This window comes from Grampus griseus (assembly GCF_964374135.1).
Source record: "Grampus griseus genome assembly, chromosome: 10".
In the NCBI taxonomy this organism is placed as follows: Eukaryota; Metazoa; Chordata; class Mammalia; order Artiodactyla; family Delphinidae; genus Grampus; species Grampus griseus.
The window spans coordinates 102,964,883-102,992,452 of NC_139004.1; the positions used below are offsets into that span (position 1 = coordinate 102,964,883).

General features: G+C 47.7%; 2 protein-coding genes across 3 annotated transcripts in view; both read right to left on the reverse strand.

Moving 5' to 3' along the window:
• Positions 1 to 1,217: 1,217 nt before the first annotated feature.
• Positions 1,218 to 27,570, reverse strand: part of KBTBD12 (kelch repeat and BTB domain containing 12) — a 55,824-nt gene continuing 29,471 nt past the window's right edge. For both annotated transcript variants that reach the window (XM_082663806.1, XM_082663807.1), the window contains exons 5-6: positions 18,595 to 18,792; positions 1,218 to 4,366 (exon numbers count right to left, since the gene is read on the reverse strand). In XM_082663806.1, coding sequence (XP_082519932.1) covers positions 4,185 to 4,366; positions 18,595 to 18,792 — 380 coding nt within the window. In that variant the 3' untranslated portion in view covers positions 1,218 to 4,184. The remainder of the gene's footprint in view (positions 4,367 to 18,594; positions 18,793 to 27,570) is intronic.
• LOC309828140 (large ribosomal subunit protein eL28-like) lies at positions 19,422 to 19,911 on the reverse strand. Its single transcript, XM_082663258.1, has one exon. The coding sequence runs from the start codon at positions 19,854 to 19,856 to the stop codon at positions 19,443 to 19,445; it is 414 nt and encodes a 137-aa protein (XP_082519384.1). The 5' UTR covers positions 19,857 to 19,911; the 3' UTR covers positions 19,422 to 19,442.

The window sequence follows — 27,570 nt, forward strand, 5'->3', positions numbered from 1 at the left end:
GGAGAGAGTGGTTTCTTCAGAGCGGCGGGCCGCCCCCGCCCCTCCCTGGTCCAGGCTCTCAGAGGCTGCAGGTCCTGCACTGGCGCACTTCCCTTTTGGAATGTCGCTCTACAGACCCACAGCACTGGGAAGGCTGAGAAACAGCCTTCAGTGGGGTTGCCTCCGATCTGAAACTGGTGGCCTTGGTGTGAAAAGCCTCATGTTGGCCTGGAACTTGTTAGCTTGTTAGCTCTTTCCAACCCGTGTATTTGTCCTGGGCTCCACGGCCGGTGGAGACCATCCACCGCTGAGCCTCTGACGCTGCAGGATGGGCACAGCCTGCCAGGGGTGTCCTCTCGGTGCCCCCTGCCCGCTCGCTCCCGATGGCCCCCTGCCCAGCTCAGACCCACCTGCAGGAGACTGGTCTGTTCCCCGACGACGTGGCTGCTACCTGTCCTGTCTCTAAGTGGCCTGAGGCCACGTACAGCATGGCTAGGTAGGCTCCTGCATCCACTCCTAACGCTCCTGAGCTTCTGTAGAGAACCTAAGTGCAATGCAGACCCCACCCCCTAAACAGCCCCCAGCCTGGACTTTGGTGTCAGAGCCTAAAGCAAAGAATGGAGTCCCCTTCAAAAAACAGCTGGAAGAAAGGGACTTCCCTGGTGCTCCAGTGGTTAAGACTCCGAGCTTCCAATGCAAGGGGCGTGGGTTCAGTCTCTGGTCGGGGAACTAAGATCCCACATGCCACAGGGTGTAGCCAAGAAAATTTTTTAAAAAAAAGAACAGCTGGAGGAAACAGTGGAAACATCCACCGCATGGTGGTTTGTTAAAGAAACTATGCTGCATCAATGATGGAATCCTGTGTGGCTGTTAAAAAGGGAGAGCGTATGGATAGTCTTTGTAAGCACACTATTGAATGAAAGAAGAATGGAATAGAACCATGTTATATACGTTCATATATACGTAAAATGTTATATATGTAAAAATAGAGGAAGATGCATGTATATTCCTTTATAATTTACATAGTCCCTTAGCTCAGTATTTTTCCTCAAGAAAGTTTGATGGAATACCCCAGAAGTTGGCAGACTTTTTCTGAAAGGGCCAGAGGTCTCTACTGCACTTCCAGCGCCCTGCTGTTGCCGTGTGAAACCAGTCACAGACGATACGTACACAGTAAGCATAACTGTGTTCCAATAAAATTTATTTACAAAAACAGGTGGTGGGTGGGATATGCAGTAATCAACAACGTCAAAGGTCAGAGAGAAAAGAAATATCCTAGAGATAGCTAAGAAATGGCTCGGGATCATGAACCACGGGCACTCACCAGGCGTGCACACCTCTCCTCACTGCAAGAACCAAAGCACCTCATCACCAGCACCTCTCCCCTTTGGCAGAGGTGACATGTGTCATCCCAGGAAAAAGAGACTTTGGCAGAGGAAGGCTGGAGTATCGTTCGGAAATCTCGGACTGCAAGTAACTCCAGGCAGCCTGAACAATAAGGAACATTTATCCTAACAGTGAGCGTCTAGCAGGAAGTCCTGTGGCTGGTTGGTTCTGTGGCTCTGCTGTGTCGCCCAGGACCAGGGCCTTCCCATCCCCCATCCCACCCGGCTCTCTGGACCAGCTGCAGCCCACTCCTCACGGCAGCGCAGTCTCTGCAGTTCCAGGGGCCCCGCAGCCTAGAAAAGTCTCAGCAGAAGAGCCCACGTCTTCTTCTCCATGTCTGTCAAAGAGCAAGAAGGCCTCTCCCCGAAGCTCCTCCGTAGAGCTCCCTTATGTCTCCTTCCCTGAATGGTCCACGTGTTGTGCTAAGCTGACCGCCGGAGACGGGAACGGGATTGCGATGGCCAGTGAGGTGGGAACAAGAAGAGCCGGGGCCCCCCTGCGGGGTGTGCTGGTGTTGGCGGAGGAGTGGGGCGTCTTGACTGTGCACCCTCCAGCTATTCTCTCTTGGTGCTCCAGCAGGGCCTGGGGTGGACAGCGTAGGCCATCTGGTTGGGGCTCTCTCTAAGGACCCCTGGTGGAGGGGGCACCACCCTTTGAAAGATTTTCTGGTCTTTCGGTTTGGCTGACCCACTGTGCTCTTGTGCTCAAACTTCTGGTATCTCTGACCCTGACTCGCGGCAGACTGCTGATGCCCTCCATCCGGCTGCACTGGCCCTGCACGGCTCCCACTGCTATGGGGCTGGTTCAGCTGAGACGCGGGCTACCACGAGGCCTCCTGCCCATCTGCTGTGTCTGCTGTCACCCTGCTCGAATACACTGGACTGTGGGGGACGGTCTTAAAGGACTTCCTCGCCGGGAGACGTGTGGCTGACGTACCAAGGCTGGGCTCCTGGGGTGGCCTTGGGGGTCTTCTGTGTGGCCCCATCTTCTTGTCTTGGCTTCCTCCGGTGCTTCAGCCGCCCTGGGAACCGCACCCCCTCCCGCCCTTGCCCACCTCACACGTCCTGGCCTCTGGGCCTCGCTCCCGATGTCCTTGAGGCTGGTCATCCCCGACTCTGATTCCTGCCCAGGAGGTGCTGAGCGTCCCCTCCTCAGATGAAAATTACATTGAATTGCAGGACGAAAACCAAAATGAAAGCGATCTTCCATCAGTGACATTTTATTTAATATTCATTTTTAGAGCATTTGCTCATTATAAAGTCAATCAGTGAGAACAGTGACGCCTCCTTGACGAGCACAGACTGAGCCGGCGTGACTGGCAGCTGCAGCTTCTGTCAGCATCCGGACCGCTTCCCCCATGCCCCCTGCTCAGCGCCTAACCATCCTGTCTCACAAGGAACAGAACTAGCAAACAGTCCCAGTTTTATGAGTCCTCCCATGCCACATTGGGACAGCCTTCAATTAAGGTGAGAACAGGGAAGACAGGGAAATGTTTGAGGCAGAATCTCTCACGCTATCCAACAACAGGAGGGCAGAGTTACAGATATGGGTCAGAGGAGCAGCATCCAGGGCCGAAAAGAAACCCTGGGTTATCCGTACCCCACCTGGACCTGGGGGGGCCGGGGATTCAGAGCGATCTCAGCCCCCATGCACATCTCTCCCTGGAACCCCAAGATGCCACGCCAAGCCCGGGTGTTCTGGGTGCTGTGCTTCGGGGAATACTGATTACGGCGATAATGATAATGAAAGTATCAGCAGCTAAAGAACGCTTCCTGTTTTGCGTCTCACAGGCACTGTGCTCAGCGCTTCCGCACTCAATTCTCCAACAACCCTAGGGAGCACTTTCCTTCCCATTCTGCACGGGAGGAGAATAAGGCTTTAGAAAGGCTGGGCTGCCCAGGATCATGCAGCGTGCTAAGAAGCAGAGCTGGGACGAGAGCCTAGATCCCGAACTCAGTGCATCTAGAAAAGTCACGGCCCTCCCACGAGCCCCCCCCCCCCAGCCCCATCCAGGGAAACTAGCAGCTTCCACTGTGGTCACGTGGCTGGAGCAGGGGCATCCCCATGCTGGCCACCCAAAGACCCACGCATGTGCCAGGCACTGCCATGGGCACTTGGGGTACACCTGCAAAGACACAGGTGTGGCCCCGCCTTCTGAGAGTCTAGCCTACTCGCGACAGCCCGCCCTGGGTCTGACTGGTCCTGTTTTGTGGTGGCAGAAGCAGGTTTCCAACTGGCTCCAGCTTCCATGGATCTGTCCCTCCTGCCTGGGTTAGCAGCTGGAACCTGGGGACACGGGGAGCGGTCATGAGAGTCACACAGTTCTGCACTGAAGAAAGTGTCTCAGTCTAGGATGGTCTTCCCCTGGGAAAGCTCTAGGGAATTTACCGACTGTTCCTGCTTAAACAAGAGCCTTGTGCATGTGAAACTCCTGGGAAATTGGTGAAGAATAACTACCAAAATGCATTCTTTGAATCCACTGGGCTTCCAGAAGCATAGACAGTAAGTAAAATAGTTGGATTTCTATGTGTTATTTAAATGTCATCCCTAAATTATATTTTGGGAGTGGCTGTTTTCTGATTATGCTCAACTGTGAGTGAAGCAGGCGGTTCCATCCCTACCCTCCAAGCTTGGGGAAGACACTGCAAAGCCTGGGTACCGGAGGGCGGACTCTGCACACAACCCCTGCAGCGCCCAGCGCATGCCGCTCTGCACCGGGTCACGACGCATGCAGTGCACACGTCCCACACATGCTGTGGGCTCTCCATCCCTAGTGCCTCCTTGGCAGACACCTTGGGGGTCCCACAGAGACACAGACCTCAGTGCCCCCCACCCTCCTCCACTGACTCTGAAGGCGGGGGGATGAGGTCGCGGGGATTCTTCCTCGCCACCAGGCAGACATCATAGCTGTCGTGCATGAGGGCGTTGACGGCTACGACATTCCACTGGTTCTCCCAGGGGTCCAGCTCCAATATCTCTTTGGAGATAATTTCGTGGCGATCTGAAAAACAGCAAAGGAGGAGGACAAAATATCAAATATCACGCAGTATTAAATTCAGAGGTCATCATTGCTATTAAACAACTTCCTCTAAAAGGTATTATGCAGCAGAAATTAATTAACAAACAGCCGAATACTGTACTGTGGAAGACACAGTGTTCCTGATGTTTAAGAAACCAAGAAAGGCCACGTGACCACTCACATTCAGGAGTTATTCAGACACTCTGACAAGGCATACTGTTGTCTCAAGTGGAAGGGGTATGCCAGGGTCGTGTTAACGATTTGTTAAAAGATGCCAGCAAGGGGGGAGACTGTCCTTAATTCTGCACCTGTAGGAGGAGGTCTCACGACCTCGTGTGAGTCACTGGCCTCCCTGAGCTTACGTTTCCTTAACTGCAGATAGGATGCTGGGACACAGCCAGGGTCCTCGCAGGAGACAGATGGCGCAGTCTAACTGGGCAATTTAAGAGAGTTTGGAAAGGTCTGGGTAGCGTTTAGGAAGACCCACGAGGGATGGCACAGCCCCCAGGACTAAGAGCAGCTGGGCCATTGCCCCCTGAAAGGCCGCGGGGGAGGGGTGGGAACAGGAACTTGGAGAGGGCAGCTGCCTGGAGCTTAGCCATCCCCAGGGACCCTCCTGGCAGCCCCGCAGAGGGGTGCAGAGAACAAATGCCCTTATTCTACCCTTCTTTCTCCCAACAATTCTGGCTAAACCCAACCAGAGGCCAGAGGGGAAAGGAGCCTGTGAATGCAGCCCACAGAGGTCGGCTTTGCAGGACACAGAGTAAGAGAGAGAAGGGGTGAGTGGGTTGGGAGGGCAGATGGGAGATTTCCAGCCCAGACGACTGTTTCACAACTTTATGATGATAAGAGGGGATAATGTATGGAAAAGTGCCCTGTCCTGGCATGTAACAGTCAATACTTGAAAATGGTCTATGTGCGCTTGTAAAGAATGTGGGTTTTATAGTTGTTCATATATGTTCATTAGGTCATGTCATTCAAATCTTCTACATATTTACTGCTTTTTGTGGGCTTGTTCTGTCTGTTACTCAGAGAGCTGTGTGAAGCTATCCCACTAAGATTATCGATTTGTCTATTTCTCCTTTTAGTTCTGTCAGTTTTTAGTGTACACATTTTGAGTCTGTTATTAAGTGAATACAGATTTTATCATTTATAAATTTATCATTTAATTGACCCTCTTTCTCTAGAATAAGTTCCATTAGAATTCTTTTGACTAATATCATAACTAGCAAAAGGTACAATTCTAAAGAACATTCTGATAATCTTTGTCTTTTAACTGGAACATTTAGTCTATTTATGTTTAATGCAATAACTGATATATTTTGGTTTAAATCTAACATCCCATTTGTGAACCATCCTTGTCTCACTCGTTCTTTTCTCCTTTAATGCTGTCTTTTAGACTGTTTTTTTTTTTTTTTTTTTTTGCAGTACGCAGGCCTCTCACTGTTGTGGCCTCTCCCGTTGCGGAGCACAGGCTCCAGACGTGCAGGCTCAGCGGCCATGGCTTATGGGCCCAGCCGCTCTGCAGCATGTGGGATCTTCCCGGACCGGGGCACGAATCCGTGTCCCCTGCATTGGCAGGCGGACTCTCAACCACTGCGCCACCAGGGAAGCCCCTGAGTGTTTTCTTATCATTCCATTTCTTCTCCTCCACTGATTCAGAAATTATAAACCCCATTTGTATTCGTTTTTTTTTTGGCCAAGCTGTGTGGCTTGCAGGATCTTAGTTCCCCAACCAGGGATTGAACTTGGGCCCCGGCAGTGAAGGCACTGTGTCCTAACCACTGGATCTCCTGGGAATTCACCCCCATTTCTATTCTTTTGGTGGGGGTTACCCTAGATTAAAACTTGCACACCCAACTTACCAAGATCTGATTAAGCAATACCTTGACCATCCTCTTGGAGGCCTTAGAATAGTTTATATTTGCTTCCCTCCCAATTTATTAGCCTTTGTTGATGTGCATTTTCATTCTATCTGTAGACTCTGAAAGATATTATTATTATTGTTCTGTACGGTAAGTGCTCACAGAATGACCCACGTATTTACACTTGCATTGCTCTTCATTCTTTCCTGCATCTTAGACTTTTCATCAGGGTCAGTTTTCCTTATGCCGAAGTACATACTGTAGGGGATGTCTTCTTACGGCAAACTCCTTCAGCTTTTGTTTGTCTAAAAATGCCCTTTTTCACCTGCATTTCCTGAATGAACCTTCACTCCAAAAACACCAAAAAGTAGTCATAGCTGACACTCACTGTGTGCTTACAGTGGGCTGCGTGTGCTGTGCTCACTGTGAGCCGGGTGCGCTGAGATGTTATATCACATCACCCTGTGGGGCAAGCACCAGTTTACCCCTGTTTTCAGACTAAGGGTTAAGACTCAGAGGACCTGCCTACAGGCACACGGCTAGAAGTGGCAGAGCCGGAATTCCCACCCAGATCTGCGATCCTCAAAGCCTGTGCTCGAGACCACTGAGCCCTTTCGAATGAAGAAGGACGTGGTGGGACTGTGTTTCCTGCAGCTTGTTGATGAGGCAGGAGGAGACAGGCTCTGTGGGACCCAAAGCTTATATGACTTGGGAGGCCCTCTTTAAGGAACATGTTACAAAATTAGGTATGGAAGTGAGTATTTACTTTTTCCAGCTCTATTGGGGCACAATTGACAAATAAAAATTGTATACATTTAAGGTACACGATGTGATGATTGAGATGTGCACACGCTGTGAAACCATCACCACAATCAAGCTAATTCACACACCCATCACCCCGCATGGTTACGTGTGTGTGTGTGTGTGTGTGTGTGTGTGTGTGTTGAGAACACTTAGCAAATTTCAGGTATACAATACAGTATTTTTTTTTTTTTTTTTTGTCCACGTGGCGCGGCTTGCAGGATCTTAGTTCCCTGACCAGAGACTGAACCTGGGCCACGGCAGTGAAAGCACCGAGTCCTAACCACTGGAACACCAGGGAATTCCCAGTGTTAACTAGAGTCACCAGCCATGTATTAGACCCCCAGAACGTCTTCACTTTATAGCGTGAGGTCTGTAGCTTTTGACCAGTGTCTCCCCATGTGCCCTCCCCCGAGGCCCTGGCAGTCGCCATTTCTGCGCTCTGCTTCTGTGAGTTGGATTGCTTTGGATCCCACGGGCGAGTGAGGTCACATGGTACTTGTTGTTCTGTGTCTGGATTGTCTCACTTAGCATGATGTCCTCCAGGTTCATCCTTGGGGGGCAAGTGGCAGGATTTCCTTCTTTTTTATGCTGAATAATATTCCATGGAATAGAAATATATACACACCACATCTTCTTGATACCAGCTCCGTACAATACAACTCTGTGCTAAAGGGAACGTTCTGTAATCTGCAGTGTCCAATACAGAAACCGCTAGACACATTTGAAGTGTGAGACTGAGGAGCTGATTTTTAACTTTTACTTAATTGTAATTAGCTTAAATTAAGAACTTACGTAGACATGAAGCTCAAAATCTTTTTTTCCTTTAATTTTTTAGAAGAAATCTTTTGGGTCTGTGACTTTCTGAGACAGGTGCCTCAAAGTCCTTGCAGTTCTTGAGGATTTATCCATTTATCTTGTGGTTTGTGTAGTTTCTGTTTTATATGTCTCTGAGTTGTGTTGTTAAGTGCAAAAGGAATCATGCTTGTTGAGTCTGTTAAGAGTTCCTGGCGGCACCAGCAGACACGAATTCTGTCTGGCTTTAGCAAAGTGGGGATTTACTGGACAGAAGGTAGCTCGGCAGCTTGAGGGCAGCTGAGAGGGTTGTGGGTGGCCCAGTCAGGCTGGGGGCTCCCACTGGCCTTCTCGCTGCGGCTGCTGGCAGGCGTCAGTGCTGGAAACCACCATTCCCCGCAGAGCCCTGGCGGCGAGAGGCTGACGGGTCTGACCCAGGGGCCGCCCATCGAGGGGCAGACGTCCGGGACGACCGTTTCCTCTTCCTGCCCGTCCTCCTGTTGAGGTGGAGGAGCCTTCTCTGGCTCCTTTACTGCCGGTGTCTTGGAACATGTGTTTTACCACTCCCACACCTGGGTTTCTGTTTCGTTTTGTTTTGGTTTAGCTGGATGAAGGCTTGCAATGTCTTTATTCAAATTAATGCAGGCTGGGGCTTGTAAAATTTTAGAGTAGACGGAGTTTTCTTCATTAATTTTGCTTCCTTTCGCTCATTTCAGTGTTTATTGGGGAGACTTTTTTTTTTTTTTTTTTGCGGTACGTGGGCCTCTCACTGTTGTGGCCTCTCCCGCTGCGGAGCACAGGCTCCGGACGCGCAAGCTCATGGGCCCAACCGCTCTGCAGCATGTGGGATCTTCCCGGACCGGGGCACGAACCCGTGTCCCCTGCATTGGCAGGCAGACTCTCAACCACTGCGCCACCAGGGAAGCCCGAGACATATTTTTTTAAACGATGTATGGGTATTACCATCTTTCCTAGAAATCTCTAATTTACATGGAATGAAAATTACCGCATTACTGCCAAAGAAGTAAAGCAGGTAATGAGTGAGCTTTCTTGACTGGGAAGGGGAGAGTGTACTGAGTCGTCCCAGACTTGGGTGTGGCCGGGGACTCAGGAAGAAGCCACACCGGGGATCCGGGCTCCCGCCAGGACCGCCTGACAGGGCACACACTGCGGTGGGCCGACCCGGTGCTCTCCTAAACTCCCACCCTAACGGAGCTCAGAGAGCGAGCTGTGTACCTACCCGTGTGTGTGAGCCTGGGCTCGTGAAACGTTGTCCTCTCACAAGGAAGAAGAAACCGGTGGCCGAATTCAGTGTCAGCTCGTTTCAGTTCAGTTAACTCTCCAAAAACAGACACTTAATACAACAGCATCTTACTCACTCGAGGAGTCAGGAAACTCTCCCTGAGGCCGGCCGCCTCCAGGGGTCAGCAGTTGAAAACGTTATTTTATACGAAGCAAATAAAGAATTCGCGTAAGTGTTTGAAGATGAGAATGCCAAAGGCATGCTGTGAGTGTGGCAGACGCCTCAGCTGTAGCCCCACGTGCCTTAGGGCTGCTCCCTGTTGTTGGATATCCTCCAGTGGACAAACTTGAGAAGCACCACCTTAGTCTAGATCTCATCGTACAATTCAGTGAGACTGTCAGAAAACTGAAAGCGTGGGATATTTTTTAGTCCCTTATAGAGTTTTTTTCGGTGCTCTTCGGTGAAATGCTGACTTGCGTTTTATTTATTGCAGAAATATTATTGAGGACATTTCCCACTGCCCTATATGAGGCTACGGGGAGAAATTCTCCACGTTCAAAAGCTGTGCCCCTCTAGCAGTGGTTTGTTCCCCTCTGAGGACACTGCACATCCGTAGCTGGGCGTGTGGTCCTTTCAGCTCTGGCCTCTAGAGGGGCCAGAGATGAACTGGTGCTCCTCATACAGCCAGTGCATGAGAGCGCTGGCGACTTTACCCCATCTGGCTTGCTTTTTTTTTTCCTTTTTTAAAAAAATTTTTATTTTATATCGGAGTATAGTTGATTTACAATGTTGTGTTAGTTTCAGGTGCACAGCAAACTGAATCAGTTATACACACACATACACCCACTCTTTTTTAGATTCTTTTCCCATATAGGTCATTGTAGAGTAGTGAGAAGAGTTCCCTGTGCTGTATAGTAGGTCCTTGTTGTTTATCTATTTTATATATAGTGGTGTGTATATGTCTTTATTTTCCCTTCATCCATTTCCTGATTTTTTTTTTTTTTTTTTTTTTTGGCTGCGTTGGGTCTTCGTTGCTGCACATCGGCTTTCTCTAGTTGTGGCGAGCGGGGGCTCCTCTTCGTTGCACTTGCAGGCTTCTCATTGTCGTGGCTTTTCTTGTTGTGGAGCATGGCTCTAGGCTCACAGGTTTCAGTAGTTGTGGCACATGGGCTCAGTAGTTGTGGCTCGTGGGCTCTAGAGCACAGGCTCAGTAGTTGTGGCGCATGGGCTCAGTTGCTCCGCAGCATGTGGGATCTTCCGGGACCAGGGCTCGAACCTGTGTCCCTTGCGTTGGCAGGCGGATTCTTAACCACTGCGCCACCAGGGAAGCCCCCTGATTTATTTTAATTTCTATCTTATTGTGTCATGTGCCTCTCTATAAGCTATGTCAAGTTCCATTGCATTTTGAATGAATAGGTATGTGAGTCAATCATAAATCATAAACCGGGTTACTGAGCACAGGCTGACCTGGCCTGTCCAGCTGGTGGGCTTGTCCTCAGGTGGGGGTGTTACCTACCCTCTCTAGTGAGGTGGAGCCAGCGGTCAGCAAAAAGAGTGATATAGCTGCCCCCGACTGAAGCAGGAAGGAGAGGGTGATGAGTGTAACCAAGGCGCGACCGCAGTGAGCACCTCTTAGAGGAGGGACCCGGTTTGGGCAAAACCAGAACCAAAGCCACACGACGGTCTGAGGACGTGCAGTTGCCTCTGCGAACGAGGTTGGGATGGGGGGGAGTCCTTTGCAGCCCCCTGCGGTACATCAGCATACTGTAAAATCATGTGGCACAGAAACAGTCTTCCGCTGTCTGGAGATTCAATTAATTCATCAGAGATTTTATATTTTCCACCGATTGAAGGAATGGATGTACAAAATCACTTTTGATCAAGGGGTAATTGGCATCCCAAGTAATGACTATAAACAAACTTCTGAGTATTCTCGGCCTTTTTCTTTGCTTTGGCCGTGCCGTGCATTGCGCGGGATCTTAGCTCCCTGAAAGGGGATCGAACCCCTGCCCCCTGCACTGGGAACGTGGGGTCTTAACTACTAGACCACCAGGGAATTCCCTGGGCTTATTTATAAGAAACATAGAATGTGTTTTACCCTTCGAGATACACAGGAGTTCAAATAGGAAATGGTGCTTTTGAGAAAATTAGTTTATTTTCTTTTTCTTAAGAAAAATACTTTAAAAAATGAGATTAAGCAAGTGGAAGGTCTGTGAGGTGAAATGATTTGATAAAGACCACTGTATTGGGGCTTCCCTGGTGGTGCAGTGGTTAAGAATCCGCCTGCCAATGCAGGCGACACAGGTTTGAGCCCTGGTCCGGGCAGATCCCACATGCCATGGAGCAACTAAGCCCGTGCACCACAACTACTGAGCCTGCGATCTAGAGCCCACGAGCCACAATTACTGAAGCCCGTGCACCTAGAGCCCGCGCTGCACAACAAGAGAAGCCACTGCAATGAGAAGCCTAAGCACCGCAACAAAGAGTAGCCCTCACTCACCACAACTAGAGAAAGCCCGCATGCAGCAACGAAGACCCAACGCAGTCAAAAATAAATAAATAAATAAATTTATATATTAAAAAAAGACCATTGTATTTCATGTAAACATCAACACACTGGGATTCAGGTCTACTATTTTATTATTTTTTTTATGTTTTGCTCCTCTGTTTCCCCTTTCCTTCTTTTTGGATTACGTGAATATTTTAAATATCCCATTTTAATTTATCTTGAATTTTTAAGCATTCTTCCTTGTATAGTTTGTTTTTTGGTAGTTGTTCTAAGGATTACAGTAACTTTTTTAAAAAAAATTTATTTATTTATTTTTGGCTGCATTGGGTCTCTGTTGCTGTGCACGGGCTTTCTCTAGTTGTGGCGAGTGGAGGCTACTCTTTGTTGTGGTACATGGGCTTCTCACTGCAGTGGCTTCTCTTTGTTGTGGAGCACGGGCTCTAGGTACGCAGGCTTCAGTAGCTGTGGCACGCGGGCTCAGTTGGTGTGGCTTGCGGGCTCTAGAGCGCAGGCTCGGTAGTTGTGGCACACGGGCTTAGTTGCTCCGCGGCATGTGGGATCTTCCTGGACCAGGGCTGAAACCCGTGTCCCCTGCATTGGCAGGCGGATTCTTAATGACTGCTCCACCAGGGAAGCCCAGGAGTACAGCAACTTTTAACAGACTATTTCGCTGATACTTCATCACTTCAAGTGGGTGCAGGAACTCCCCTCACTTCCATCTAGTCCCTTAGCCTACCTACCCCATTACGTTTAATTGTCACCACAAGGGAGACAGCCCTCTCTGTGTAACACTAACCCACACTGAGAACACTATCAGACAGTGTTAAAATTTTTCCTGTCGACTGCCATTCATGTGCTAAAGAACTGAAGAGGAGAAAAATGTCCATTATATTTACCCGGGTATTCACTATTTCTCTTTGTCTTCCTGGATTCCTGAGGTTCCAAGTTTCTCAGCGATACCAGTTGCCTTTCATTTGAAGAATTTTCTGTAACTTTCCTTTTTTAGAGCAGGTCTGCCTAATACGGTGTATTACACTGATTAATTTTTGTACGGTGAACCAGCTTTTCATTCCTGGCATAAAGCCTGCTTGGTTAGAATGCATAATTCTTTTTGTATGTTGCTACATTCAGCTTGCTAGTATTTTACTGAGCATTTTTGCAACCGTATTCATAAGGGACGTTGGCCCGTAGTTTTCTGGAATGTCTTTGTCCAGTTTTGCTATCAGGGAAATTCCGGCCTCATAGAAAGAGTTGGGAAATGTTCCCTCCTCTTCTATATTCTGTAAGTGTGTGAAGAGTTGGTGTTATGAGCTCTGATCTTTTGGAAACATAATGTTGGCTTCCTCACTCTGTGCTGGGGGTGGAGAACAGAGTTTTTGATTCTGACTTTCCTCTGCTGAGTCAAAGAACTCAACAGTTCTGTCAAGAACTGTGAAGAGTCTTAGACTTTACAACACGAAACTCCTGGTCATAGAGGAAGGACGGGGTCGCTCGTAGCAACAGCAGCAGGCAGTGTGTCCGCATTTTAAAAGTACAGTTATTTGAGCCGCAAATCCCACAGGGCAGCATGGAGAGTGTCAGGCGACACCTGTACAACCAGTGGGCTGCCTTGTAGGACGGGAGCCCTAAGCTTAGGAACCGGAAGCTTTTATAATGGCCCTTGCGGTGGAGGGAGACACTGTCTCTCTTTTCTGAGGTTGTCTGCTGTACAGACACGCTTGAAAGGGTCTTCCAGAACAAAGGCAGGCAGTGTCTCTGCTCCCAGATGCTCAGAGATGCATGAGACCCACAGAGGATTACCTTCCAGCAGGCTCACCTGCTAATATTTTCCTTAATACTCCCCTCATTGTTCCTCTCTTACATGTACTCTATTTATGTATCTCAAATTTGCTTTTGTTTTATCAGTTATACACGCGCACGATTTAAAGAGCCAAACAGCTCAACAAGGTTCAGGCCTTAAAGATGGTTGTGTCCTACCCACCTCCCCATTTTCTGCCTTTCAACCTGGCTGATTCTTCTGGCACTGAACACTGTCATCTATAAATAACATATTTTATACTATTGCAACTTCTTTTCTTAAAAAAAATTATTTTCTTTATTTTTATTATTATTATTTTTTTGGCTGTGTCTGGTCTTAGTTGTGGCACACGGGATCTTCACTGAGGCACACAGAATCTTTAGTTTGCGGCACGCGGGCTTCTCTGTAGTTGAGGCGCTTGAGCTCGGTAGTTGTGGCACGCGGGCTTAGTTGCCCCGTGGCCCGTAGGATCTTAGTTCCCCGATCAGGGATCGAACCCACGTCCACTGGACCATGAGGGAAGTCCCTACTGCAACTTCTTGATTTCTCAGATGAAGCCATGCACTCCTGACTTCCACTGTAGAAAATGTGGTTTCAGCTTTCTTCCACATCCCCACCGTGTGTGCCCCACTCCCCCGAAGGGTTGAGGCTCCGTGTTTACCACTGACATGATTAGACGTGATTGTTATCAGTGCTATTCACACATGACCGGGTGACACACTCTCCTTTCCTGCACAACTGCTTGCTTCCTCTCAAGTCAATTGTTCTATTTTTGTTAGTTTTCATTGCTCTTCTCCAAGTGTCTAAATCTTGCAGAATATTAAGATTTGATCAGTTTTCTCTTCTGGAAGTCCCCTCCCCCAGAGCCTTTGACCAGCTGCCTTCTGAACTGGCTGTTCAGGCCACTGTACAAGCTGTCATCCCTGGATCTCCCCTCAGTATCCTTCCCTCCACTGTGTTTAATCCTGTCTCCTGGCCCCCTGTCCTCTAGTACTTGGCTTAGGTGTTCGTTGTTGGGAAGCAAAACCTAACAGAAGGGAGCACAGGAGATAAATTTTGGGGACATTGCATGTCTGAAAACGTGCTCCCACACTTAGAGGTTCAGCAAGTACGGAAGTATAGGTAGAAGGTAACTTTCCTCTAGGGTTTTTGAAGGCATTAGCTTAAGTTTCTTCTAGCTTCCAGTGTCACGTTTCCTAAGTGTGGTGCTATTCTGATTCCTGACACTTTCTACGAGATGAGTCCTTTCTCTCTGGCAGCTTTCAGGATCCTCATTTGTCCCCGGCGTTCTGTGACATTGCAGGGATGTGCTTTACTCTGTGTCCGTTTTCTTCCACTCTGCCGGGGATGAGGTGTTTCCTTTCAACTGGTAACTTTAGTTCTGGGAAATTTTCCTAATTTATTCATGGATGTTTTGTCCCTCCAGTTTCTCTATTCTTTTTTTTTTTTTTTTACTGAAACTCCTATTCAACCATTGGACCTCATGGACTTACTTTCTCTTTCTCTCATTTTCTATCTAATTACTTTTTGCTCTGCTTCCTGAGAAGTTTCTTCCACTCTACACTCCAAGTTTTCTGTTGTATATACAATTTCTGCTGTCATATTTTTAACCTCCGAGGACGCGTCTCCTCCTGGCACAGCCCGTTTCCTCCAGTTGCTTTTCTTCTTTTATGTTTTGATTTCTGTCTTTTCTGTACATGCTTTCCTCAAAGGTCTGATGAGCCCCAGCTGTTTGCTCATCTTTAAGAGAGGGATACCATGGAAGCCTTTTCCGTGAGGTTCTCTGTGGGGTGATTTGGCTTTGCCTTATTTTGGGGCAGGTCAGATTCCCAAAGAAGAATCTTCCTGTCTCCTGACTGGAGGTTATGGCTGCCCACGTCTGGGAGCCAGAAGACGAAGAAAGCTGCTGATCTCCAGATTCAGTGTGTAGCTGTTCTCTTCCGCTCCCTGTTTTTAGTACTGATTGCCTCCCCCACCCCCATCCTTAGCTTTGGTCTTTGCTGGGGTGCAGGAGGGGCTTTATCTCAGTGTCGAGGGAAGGGCAGGAGATTGGGCTCTTCCTGTCTTTCCGCTGTCCTCGTGTTTTCAGCGTCACCTTCATTCCCTCTTCCAGACTTGTCCACCCCCAAGACTCCCTGGAGTTCTGTGGTTTGTGCTTCCTTTTCCTGTTGCCAGGTTAGCACTGAACTGTCTCATGTCTGAGCAGTTATTCATCCATCTGCTTTCCTGCTTCCAAAATTGTGTTGCTGTTGCCCTCTCTCCTCTTTTCTTTGTCTGACTGTGTTCATTCCATTTACCGTCATTTTCGTGGGACGTGGGAGAAAACAGAGGTGTTCAATCTATTTTAACCAATATGCAATTACTATGTTTATTACGTGTTTTGGTGTCTGTCTTTCCCGTCAACTGTTGAGCATCTCAAGATTGTAGCCCAAGTGCCTCTAAACAGTTTGTTTCAATACATTTTTATGGAATTAACTAAACAGATTAAAAGAGTACTTTCTTGACTGTGTTTTTTTGAGTAAATAAATGGGATGAGTAGGTTTGTGTCACACAAGGAGAGAAAATTCAGTGCCTGTTTTTAGGTCTGACTCTGAGATCTCTAGTTTGTAATGGGCATGCTATTATACAATTGTTCTGTTTTCCATAAAACCCCACTGTCAACTCACTTAGCTAATCCGGGACAATTTTCCATCTTAAAACCAAATAATTAAAAGGGACTTTGAGAGCTCGCATAGTAAATCCCTTTCCCTCTGGCTGGAAGCATTATTAGTCCATTACAGTTTCAAGAAAAGACATCGGCTCAGAGGGTGAGTTCAGGCATTCTTGAAAAACTGGGGATATCAATTCTTTAACTCAGTATTATACAAAGGAAAATAGGACAAGGAAACAAGACAAAAGAGAGTTATCTTCTAGATCCTTAGACACTAATTACCCCCCACTGCTCTGGAGGTCCTGAGGCCACCCTCTGTATTCTCTGCCCTTCTCTTCTGGTCAAGAGAAAGCCTGCAGCCAGGGGATGGAGAGCAGGCCCTGGCGGGGGGTGGGGGGGGGCGGCGAGTGGTCCAGCACCTGGGCGCTCTCCTGTCTCCTCCAAGGCCTCCTCACTCACGGGGTTGCAACAGGGGTCTTTAAAAGATCTCCTTGCCCTGCCAGGTTTCTTGCTACTGTGACAGGTTACTACCTTTACACAAGCATGTGATGTGTAATATAAAAGATATTAGAACCGTTAAAAAAAAGTTTTGGAAAGTTCTCTGAAGAACAAATAGAGAAAGGAAAATTGAAGCTTCTTATCATGGGGACTTTCAAGAATACAAAAACCAGTAAATAGGGAATTCCCTGTCAGTCCAGTGGTTAGGGCCCCACGCTTTCATTGCCAAGGGCCCGGGGTTCGATCCCTGGTCAGGGAACTAAGATCCCACAAGCCGAGTGGTGCGGAAAGAAAAAAAAAAAAATCTAGTAAATAAAGCTCCTGTAGCCATTATCCAGCTTTCACAATGATCAACATTTTACCAACGTTGTAAAATCTGTTCTTGCCCCCCATCCCCATTCACTGTTTAAAAAATATTTGCTGGAGTAGATTAACACAAGTTCCAGACAGCATGTCATTTTCATCCATAAAAACTTCTACACAGTCTCTCATCGTTCATAACGTTTTTCCTTTTTCTTCCTCTTTCATATAAAACTACAATGCCATTATTATTGTGACCTAAAATTAGCCATTCCTTAATATCATCTAATACTCCAGTCCACACTCAGATTTCCCAGATTACCTGAAAAATATCTTTCTCCACAAGATTTGTTTGAATCAGGAGCCAGATAAGGTCCACTCATTGTATTTGGTTCATATACCTCCTAAGTCTCTCTTAATTCCTAATGAAAACTTTATTCTTTAACTTACATATAATTACATGCTTTAAAAATGAAGGGAGGTGTATAGCAGGCCTGGTTTTGCTGCAGGGGCAGCTCTGTTTTAATTGGGCATGCTTCCAAAATTGTAAGTACTCCTGGGGCATGTTTTTCCTGGCTATGTCCTGGCCTAGTACTTCTATTAGGAAGGTTAGAATTAAACTGTTAATCATTTTTACTGTAGCTGCATTCTGCCTTACTTACTGATGCAACTAATCAAACTTTGGAGACAGTTACTTATTAAATTTGTGCATATTTAAAAATCTCCCTGGACTTCCCTGGTGGTCCAGTGGGTAAGACGCCCTGCTCCCAGGGCAGGGAGCCCCAGTTCAATCCCTGGTTGGGGAACTAGATTCTGCATGCCACCACCAACAGCCCGCATGCCTTGACTAAAAGATCTGGTGTGCCACAACTAAGACCCGGCACAGCCAACCAAAATAAATAAATAAACAAATATTAAAAAAAATAAAGAATAAAAATCTCCCTGTTACTTTAAAAAACTATAAATCCGTACTGTAGATTGCAATGATGGTGGCAATTAGATATGTGGAAGCTGAGTTTGGTAATAAACACGTAGATTAGGTATTATCTTAGAAAGCCTTTCAAGCAATTTATTTCTCGTGTCAGTAGTGGGGAGTAAGAGAGTTTTCCGAGGGCAGGATTTCAGTAAAGATCAATAAATGCAGAGCTAACCCCCGTGTTTCTGGTCATCCCCCTATTTCCATGCGTTCTTCATATTTTTATTTATTTTTTAAAAAATATTTATTTATTTTGGCTACCCCAGGTCTTAGATGTGGCAGGCGGGCTCCTTAGTTGCAGCATGTGGGCTCCTTAGTTGCGGCATGCAAACTCTCAGTTGCAGCAAGCATGTGGAATCTAGTTCCCCGACCAGGGATCGAACCCGGGCCCCCTGCATTGGGAGCACAGAGTCTTATCACTGCCCCACCAGGGAAGTCCCTCTTCATATTTTTAAATCTCTCCTTTAGTCCTACAATCTGGCATTAGCCTTCCCTCCCCCATTTCTCCTCTTGTCGTGTTCAACTCATGTGTATTGTGTGTCTGCTGTGTGCCAGACACATTACAGACCAGATCTCACTTAATTCTTATGACAGCCCGTGGAGGGAATAGCCCCACTTTGTAGACGTGAAAACCCAAGGTCAGAGGTTGGTGAGTTGCCCAAGGTCACTGCTTTTGCCAGTGCCCCCTGCTCTTAGGATTGTTCGTTGGGTCAGTTAAGGGAGGTGAAAATTGACATCAAAGGAGGTTACAAAACATTTAAAACTCGACCAGTACCTGCTCCGTGGAAGCCCCCGCAGACGTACAGCTTCCCGTCCACGGCTCCTGCATTGGTAGAATTGGTGCGAAGTGAGAGCAGGGGGCTGGGCATGGGTGGGCCCTCCCTCCAGAAGTCCCCGTCCGGGTTGTAGATCTCCACCGTGTCAAGGCACTTCCGAACCTGACCCTTGTCTCGACCTATGCAGCCGATTCCACCTGCAGAGGGTGACACAGAAAGGAGGTGACCAGAGCTGAGATGTCCCCATGGGCAGTGCCCCCTTTCTGCCGGGTCTGTATCTCAGGCTCATGGACCTTGGTGTGCTTCTGTTGCCTGGTGCTTCTTCTGAGATAATTTGTAAGCAATGCTAATGTCTACTGTGGACTCCTTAGCCAAGGCTAATCTCGTTTTATCCATAGTATTCTATCTGTTTGTGCTCACCCATGAGGCTGATTCCACCACAGGCTTTATAACCTACAACATCCAACACTGGCTCACACAATGACCCTCCCTTTAGAGGAAGAATTTCCGGTTTGAATGTGAGGGTGACCCGGTTCTGACATCTGCCTTCCTGTTCGTTATGATTCCACAGACCTGGCTAGAGAGGCAAACATCCTTTCCATTCCCATCATTGCCAGCCTGTCTCTCCTTCTCTTCTTGTTTATTTTATTTTTTATTTTTGGCTGCTCCGCACGGCATGCCGGTTCTTAGTTCCCCGACCAGGGGTCGAACTCGGGCCCCCTGCAGTGGAAGCGCAGAGTCCTAACCACTGGACAACCAGGGAATTCCTTCTCCCGCTTTTTTTTTTTTTTTTTTTTGCGGCAAGTCAGCTGTCAGCTTTATTGCATTGGGGAAGGGGACAGATTGCTCAGGAGCTCTTGGTGGGGCGGGTCCGCTGCCTCTTCACTGTCACAGGCTTCTGGCTGCTCAGGATGGCGCTGGCTCTGCGGATGGCAGCTATACGCAAATCCGGGCGATACTTGTTCTTTTGGATCATGTGCCGGCTGCTACTGAGGGTGGCCCGGGCGTTCTTGTTGATGGTGGTCCGCACGTAAGAAGTGGCTGGCTTTCGCTGGCCGGATCTCCGCTTCATGACCACCACGACCCTTTTGCCGTCCGCCGCCGGCTCCACGCCCACAGTCTTGCGGTGAATGAGCCCGTTGTAGCGAAAGGAGTTGCGGGCCTTCAGGTTATTGGGTTCGGTGCTGTACATCTGCTTATTCCTCTTGATCAAGAAGCTGGAGCAGTTCCGCATGACCATCCATTGCAGATGCGCGGACATGGCGGCAGCTCCTCTCGTGGCGGCGGCCGGATACGGCCTTCTTCTTTACTTAAGTGGCAGGAATTTTTCCCCATTAGAGCAGGGCCAATCTTTGGTAAATTTCAGGTTTGGGGGTCAGAGGGAAGCCCCAAACACAAATGCATGATGCGTCTTCCATTTTTGAGTGACACAGTTCATTCGGTAGATATTCCCTGATTACCTGTTACTCGCAAGGCAGCATGCTCATGATGAGGAGCTGAGAAAGATGAGCGAGGTATGTTTCTTGCCGTTATTAAGAAATTAATGGGGTGGGCCCTTCCCTGGCGGTCCAGTGATTGGGGCTCCGCCTTCCCGTGCAGAGGGTGAGGGTTCGATCCTTGGTCAGGGAGCTAGGATCCCGTATGCCTCGTGGCCAAAACATCAAGGCATAAAACAGAATCAGTATTGTAACAAATTCAATAAAGACTTGAAAAATGGTCCACATCCAAAAAAACTTTGAAAAGAAAAGAAATTAATGTGGTGCAAAGGGCCATATACACAAATAAACAGATAGCGACATCATGACAAGTACCTTAAAAGAGATACACATTACACTCAGAAGTCCAGAGACTGTAGCAAGTAGCAGAAATATCATTTACATAGTTGTGACTTTAAGTACAATGCTCCATGGGAAAGTAATGGCATAAGAATTTCCAATCCGCTGTAATAAGAAGCACAAGTTTGTAGGTGACCTTTTTTGTACCACAATGAAAGGTCTTAAATGTCAGGGCTATATTTCCTGATCTGAAGCGTGGCTCCTGGGATGGAGGTGAATCCCCTGGAAGGAGAGACAGTCCTCTCTTCGGTGACCTCATTCCATGTAGACCCAATCTGGTGACCTGGTCAACACGACCAATCAAAGTTGGGAGAGTGCTGGCCTCAGGCTACCCTGGAGGGTCCTGGAAGGGTCAGTGCAGTGGGGTGTGGGTGAGGGCTTGGCTCTGTTGTTTATAGCAACACCAAGACCAGAACCGAGACTGCTCTCATCACATGGCCTTTACTCAATGTGTCACTTAGAGATTAATCACATGACACCTCGTGGCATTTCCTCTTTTGTGTTATTTAATTCCCTTTCCCATCGTCATGCTGGTCGGATGGTCCTTCCGTGCATCATCACATGGTTTCCTATCTTCCTTCAGTACTGCACCCCAGGACCTAGCACAGTGCCTGACATGTGCGGGTCTGGAATGAATGAACCAGAAAGTTAACTTTTCCTCAGCTTCCTCTGGCCTAGTGGATATGTTACAGGCTCACTGAGGGCAAAGACCACTTTTCACCTGTCTTATATCTCACAGTGCCTGACACATGGTACTCAGTGAATCCGAGAAGATTGATGGGAACAGCTTATTTTCACCCTGGTTGGGACTCACGCAGACATAAGAGGACTTCAGAGGGAACCTTTTTGTTCTCTTTGCCTATGGAGCCTGGCCTGTTTCCTGTCTCAGTACGAACCCAGGGATCAAGGCTATAAACTCAGGAAGCTCTTAGCTGCTTTCCCTTTTCCGCCTGGATAAATAATTTAGCCCGTTACCGTGCCAAGTCTGAGTAGCAGCGTTTCCAAGGAGGGGACACGCCGGCCTCAGTTAACTGCACACTCTGTTGTTCACAGGCCCTCTTCCAGTGTGGCGTTGGGGCAGCTGGAGGCTTCTTAGTCCAACAAAAAGTGGAATTTCCTATCTGTGGGGCAGGATGGGCTTAAAGAAGAGGATTTATCTTTAGCAGCTGACCATGGCAACCACCCATCAGGTAAGAACAAGATGATTTGGCTACCTGCTCCGTAAGAGATACTGTTCGGCTGGTTTGTATTACGAGCACTTTAGAAGACCAGTCAGTGGGGGCAAACAGATGAGATGCAAGTCGCTCAGAGCCAGTCTGGGCACGCCCAGCAGCCAGCAACCTGGGCGTAATCAGAAGTTCACACAAAAGCCCGTTAAGAAAGCTTCCCCAACATAAAGCATATAAAGAATGGGTATTATTCTCTCGGTTGTTGAAATAATTAGAGTGCTCGTCATTTTCGTTTCCCTTTTACTAAGTGTATTTAATTATAACGTTCAGCCTTTACGCTACAAAACTAAACTTCTACACAGGTACCCTTTCTGTTTGGTTGTCAGACAGTTCACAGGCTCCACTCGGGTGACACGGGCTTGCAGGCTCTGCCTTTGTTTCTGACCGCCCGCCCCTGAATACACTCTCTGTCTCACTTGGATGTAATTCTTCCACCAAGTACACTCTCAGCACCACTCTGTTACCAGCGACTTAATGAGCTTAAACTGAAAGTGAATGCTGATTAGATAAATAATCAAATAAAAGCATGGTCTTTATTAATAAGTCAGCACCAGCACGACAAGAGAACTCTTTTGATCCTGGGGTAGGATCAGCACATCTTTAGAATTTCAATGAGATACTTCATATCTTTAATTTACATGCCATCAGTACCTCTGCGCCTGACTTTCCTTTATTCAAAAACAGGCAAATAGAAGTTATCTTTGCAAGTCATACCCCAGTGGACCTCCAGTGCAAAATACATACTTTAGGTTTTTTTGGTGGGGTCAGGGGGTGTGGATTATAGAAGAAGATGCCTCTCTCTCCTCTTTTATTTCTACCAAGATGAAGACCTGCTCTCTTTGTGTTTGGTGGTCATAGAATCTTTCCCTCTGCAGGGCGTGGGAGGAACCGTCTCCCCACACCAAGCCTGGCCGGGCACTGGCAGAGGGCGGGGGCGTGGTCCTTCCCTGACATCCTCTGGGACTTGCTGTCCATGGGGCCTTGAACACAGCGGGGCTGGTTCCTGACGTCCTTCTGCCTGCAGTCCTGCCTTCAGGTGGCAGGCTGCACCCCAAAGGGGAGGGTGAGTCTGGAGCAGTTCTCACCAGCTCCCAAAGTTGCTTGCACGGCTCAACAAGCTTTAATAATATATTCACTGTTGAAGGCTCCCGTGGGCCAGGGAAAAAGCATGTGGGCTTTCGGAAACAGAGCATGGTTCATATGCCTGTGCCACCACTTATATCTGGACGACTTTGGTCAGTATAATTTCTCTAAGTCTCAGTTTTCTCATCTGTAAGTTTCGGATAATAATTGCAATTTCAAATTGCAAAGGTTAACTTATAGGTAACTATGTAAAGGTGGAGGAGGGTGAGGAGGATGGACATGCGCTGTAAACTATTCCCAAGTATGTGATGGGAATTTCCTGTTAGTTCTTCCCACGCACTCCGCGTGATGGTCATTCTTCCTCTCTCGTGTTCCAGAACATTGTGTAAGTGAAGCAGGGCTCACTGAAGCCTCTGGTCTTAGGTTTGCGTGATCTCAGTTTAATTGTCCGCTGCATCTATGATTGATGGCTGTAGGGGCGAAGCTCTCTTAAATGTTTACTTTGAGGTTGGATAGAGCAAGTCAGAGGCTGAAGGGCTGAGAAATAAGCTGAGCCTTCAGGTGGGGAGAAAGTTTCGCTGACACGATGGATCAGAGTAGTGCACTGGTCAAACATTCGAGACGGGTAGGAGCTGTCAGGTGGCAGCATAGGAGACAGTCACGCTAATATAATGCTCGCGACAATGTCCTTCTCACCCTGGTTGTCTGCTCTCTGGTTTTCTTCTTCACTCATTTCGGAGCTCCAGATTTGGAGCCTAAAGTGCTAGAAGACATGATCTAGCTTCTTGCCCCTTCTTAGGGCTCTCTTGGGTATTTTCAGAAAAAAAGCCCTTCAGGACAGGGTGGAAAGTAGGCTCATCTGCCTTTTACAAACTTTCGGGTCACGCCATAGGCCTGTCTAAGTGTGTTGGGCTCACAGGACACGGGTGGTGGTGCTCTCTCGTGTGCGCACACCCTTTTCACCCACTAACCCCTCCCTGCCCTTCGCCAGCCTTTTCTTGCTAAGAAAACGTCCATCTGCATTCTGTTCGCTCCTCAAAACAGACGACCAGGAAAATCAAATAAAAGAGCTGAAAGGGCAGACCAAGTTGCACTGGCTAGAGCCTGGATTTGCTTGGTTTTGGAGGGAAACTCAAGTGCTTGAAATATCTTATCATTTCCAAGAGGAAATGTAGACAGTTGACCAGAAAGTTCTGGCACTGAGCCTTGGGTGCCAAATAAGCTGCAATTACAGAATCACTGTCCCATCTGTGGCTGATTCCGGATGACCCCTGGGCTTCCGTCCGGCCCAGCCCTGGGCCTCGGATTTCAACGCGCCTCGCCCGTCAGTTCTTTCCAATCCTGGGCTCATCTTTCCCTTCTTTCTTGCCAATCCCACTTCCCCAGCCTGTGCTGCAGGTCCAAAAGCTGAGCCCACAGTGGGGGAGGGAGAGCCCGGGGTCGTGGTTGGGAGCCCGAGTGCAGATGCCACAAGTTCAGACTAACGTCACTGTCCCCACGCCTGCTCGTCACCCAGTTCTGCCGACAGGACCCCTCAGACATCTCAGGCCTGTCCCTCCCCCGTAGGTGTACAGAGCTGGGACGACCGGACACCGCACTGTGCCGTGCTCACCTTCCTTCCCCTCCCATCGCCCCCCGCCCTGCATCCCCAGCACCCTGTGCTCCAGGCTCTCCCAGCTGCCTGCAGTTCCCCAAGCAGTGAGGTTATTCATCTCCAGGACTTCGCTTAGGCTCGTCTCTGCCTGGACTGGCCTCTCCTCCCCAACGTGACAAGCTCCTCTTTCAAGGCTCAGCTCAGTAGCCACCCCTAGGAAAGCCTTCGTATCTCTGCAAGCGGCCATTCCCTCCTCGAGCCTCTGCTGCCCTCTGAACAGAGGTCAAGATTCCTATAAATAGTGCTGCTCTTACGTATCTCTGTGCACGTTTCCCTATTTGATTAGGCTGTAAGTCACTGGAGGGCAGAAGAATGTCTAATTCACATCTGTCTGCCCCATGCTTTTCAGCCGGGGCAGACAGTCAAGAAAAAGTAACTGAGCGCGTGAATGGACCAGCTTCTCACCTGCATCCCGGGTACTTTTTTTTTCTTCTTATGCTCTTTGTCAAAACAAAAAGTGATGACTAGCTTTCCAGAATGTGTCAAGCGCTGAGTCCAAACAGCTGAAAACTCACTTCCTGTCAGATAATAAATATTACCTTCTTAAGGATATAGGACTCTCAGTCCAGATATGGAGAGAAATTGTTGCTGTCTGTTGTTGGGCTCATTTTCCCCCCAGGTCTGCCCGCCTGAACCATCACTAACCTCCCTTAACTTGGGCTGGACATAACCTAACAGGACACAGGCCAAGTTTATACTAGTACTTCTCTCAAGTGACCCTGCAAAGAACCATTAATCAAATGTATTCCACACCTTGGAAATGTAGACACGCAAGCTGTAAAGTATGAAGGCGAAGTATGCATCATGCTGTTCCCTGAGTTTCTTCTAAAGGAGGCTTGACAGTATGCGCTGAATAACTACTATGGAAAAAAGGTCTTGAGACTTCCCTGGCGGTCCAGTGGTTAGGGCTCTGGTGCTTTCACTACCGGGGCCCAGGTTTGATCCCGGGTCGGGGAACTAAGATCCCACGAGCTGCATGGCACGGCCAAAAAAAAAAAAGAAGATCTTAATAAGTCTTTGATATGTTTATCTTTTGTGTAAATAAAATGATTTACAGAAAGTGATAATTTGTGCTCATTTCTATATTTACCCAAGAACAGGTAAAGGAGGGGAGTAGTTAAAAAAATGATCACATGTATAAATGGATAAAGTAGTTGAAGATAATACATTTTACTCAAAATGACAGGATTTTAAAATAATGGATATCTTCTTCAAAACATCAAAGTTTTTCCATTTCAAGTCTTCATGCTGTTTTAAAACATATATTACGTTATTCCCCGCCGTAGTGAATTGACGATTTCAGATTTAACATTTTCTTAAGGATTCAGAAGTAACAATACAATCTGTTTTCACAATATGCTATGGACATAGATGGTTCTATACACTGGGCTACATGAAGACATACCTAAGATTTGCTTTGTTGAACAAAATTCTTTTTTTTTTTTTTTTTGCGGTACATGGGCCTCTCACTGTTGTGGCCTCTCCCGCCGCGGAGCACAGACTCCGGATGCGCAGGCTCAGCGGCCATGGCTCACGGTCCCAGCCGCTCTGCGGCATGTGGGATCCTCCCGGACCGGGGCACGAACCCGTGTCCCCTGCATCAGCAGGCGGACTCCCAACCACTGCGCCACCAGGGAAGCCCTGTTGAACAAAATTCTTGCTATCGGTGTGGCTTTTAGCAATTTACCTCTTTTCATAAAAGCAAAGCATAAAACATGTAGTAGCACAGGGCTTTGGCTGTGTTCTCTTAAGCTTTTCTGCAAACATAAACAACAAGTCAGAGGCCTGGACAACATCCTCCTAAGACATTTCTCATCTATTCTCAGTAACATTATTATCTCTGTCCATCAGGGGTTTTCACACTGTAGAAGCTTCCGAACATTCTCTCATTTCAGCATCAAAAACACTTTAAACTTCTAGTTAGTTTTAAGCAATCTGTAAGCATACTTTGGCTATCCACTTCATATCCGTACTACGTGTTAGAGAATAACAAGTTTAAGGTGTTTTTTCTTCCATAAGACACAGTCTACTGAGAAATCAAAGACAAATATGAAACCATTATAATACAGCATTGTAATTATACATTGATCGAATAGAGTGCAATTTCTCACTAATTGTCACAATGAAATGTGGAACTGTCCACTCTTTGTGAATTTGTAGGATGTCAGTGATGAAAATGACTAAAGCTAAGTTGTGATTTGAGAGCCATAGGCAAACTTTGGCCTCTGAGAGTACTTAGTTCTGGGTTCCCCACTGAGGGTGCCAGATAATCAAGGTGAAGCTCCTTCATAGGATGAACTGCAGATACATTTCATGGACACTGACATCAAAAACATGGTGAGTCATTTGGTGCAGTTCAAATCCAAGTCTTTTCTCAGAATAAACAGACACTGGCATTCCCTGGAGAACTTCTTTGGCCGTTGAAAAAGTACATTTCTTTCCTTGTTCAACCTGAGCTTAAGAAGTATGTCTCTAAGCCCAGAACGCTCTTGGAATGAGTTCAGAATGTACCCAACAGCCTGCTCTGATGACCTGTGAGTGCAGGATGCTCTGACCAATGGCCTGACCTAGCTTCCTGGAACACACGTGCTGTCCAAGGGAAGACACCTTCCCTCATTCATCTCTGGGTAGCTCCTAAAAGCCAGCTCAGGGCCCGATTATGTTCCATACATAGGCTTAGTCAATATTTTGAGCGTATAAAACCTCCATTAACATGACGTCACCTCTTCCTTTCCTCACAGTATCAGTGTTTCTCAACGTGCAGTCCTGTGGGCATTCCCACCAGAATCGCCTGACGCTTCCCACAGCTCAGATCCCCAGGTCCCACTTCAGACCCACTAGCCCAGAACTGGCCAAGGGTGAGGGCCAGGAATCTGCCATTTTAATGAACAGCCTGGGTGATCTGAGGCAAACTTATATTTATTAAAAAACTGTTTGGAATTTTATGTATTTATTTTTTAATATTTATTTATTTATTTGGTTGCACAGAGTCATAGTTGCGGCCGGCGGGCTCCTTAGCTGTGGCGTGTGAACTCTTAGGTGCAGCATGTGGGATCTAGTTCCCTGACCAGGGATCCAACCTGGGCCTCCTGCATTGGGAGCGCAGAATCTTCACCACTGCGCCACCAGGGAAGTCTCCAGAAATTTATCAAAAGAAAAAGGAAAAACCTTAAC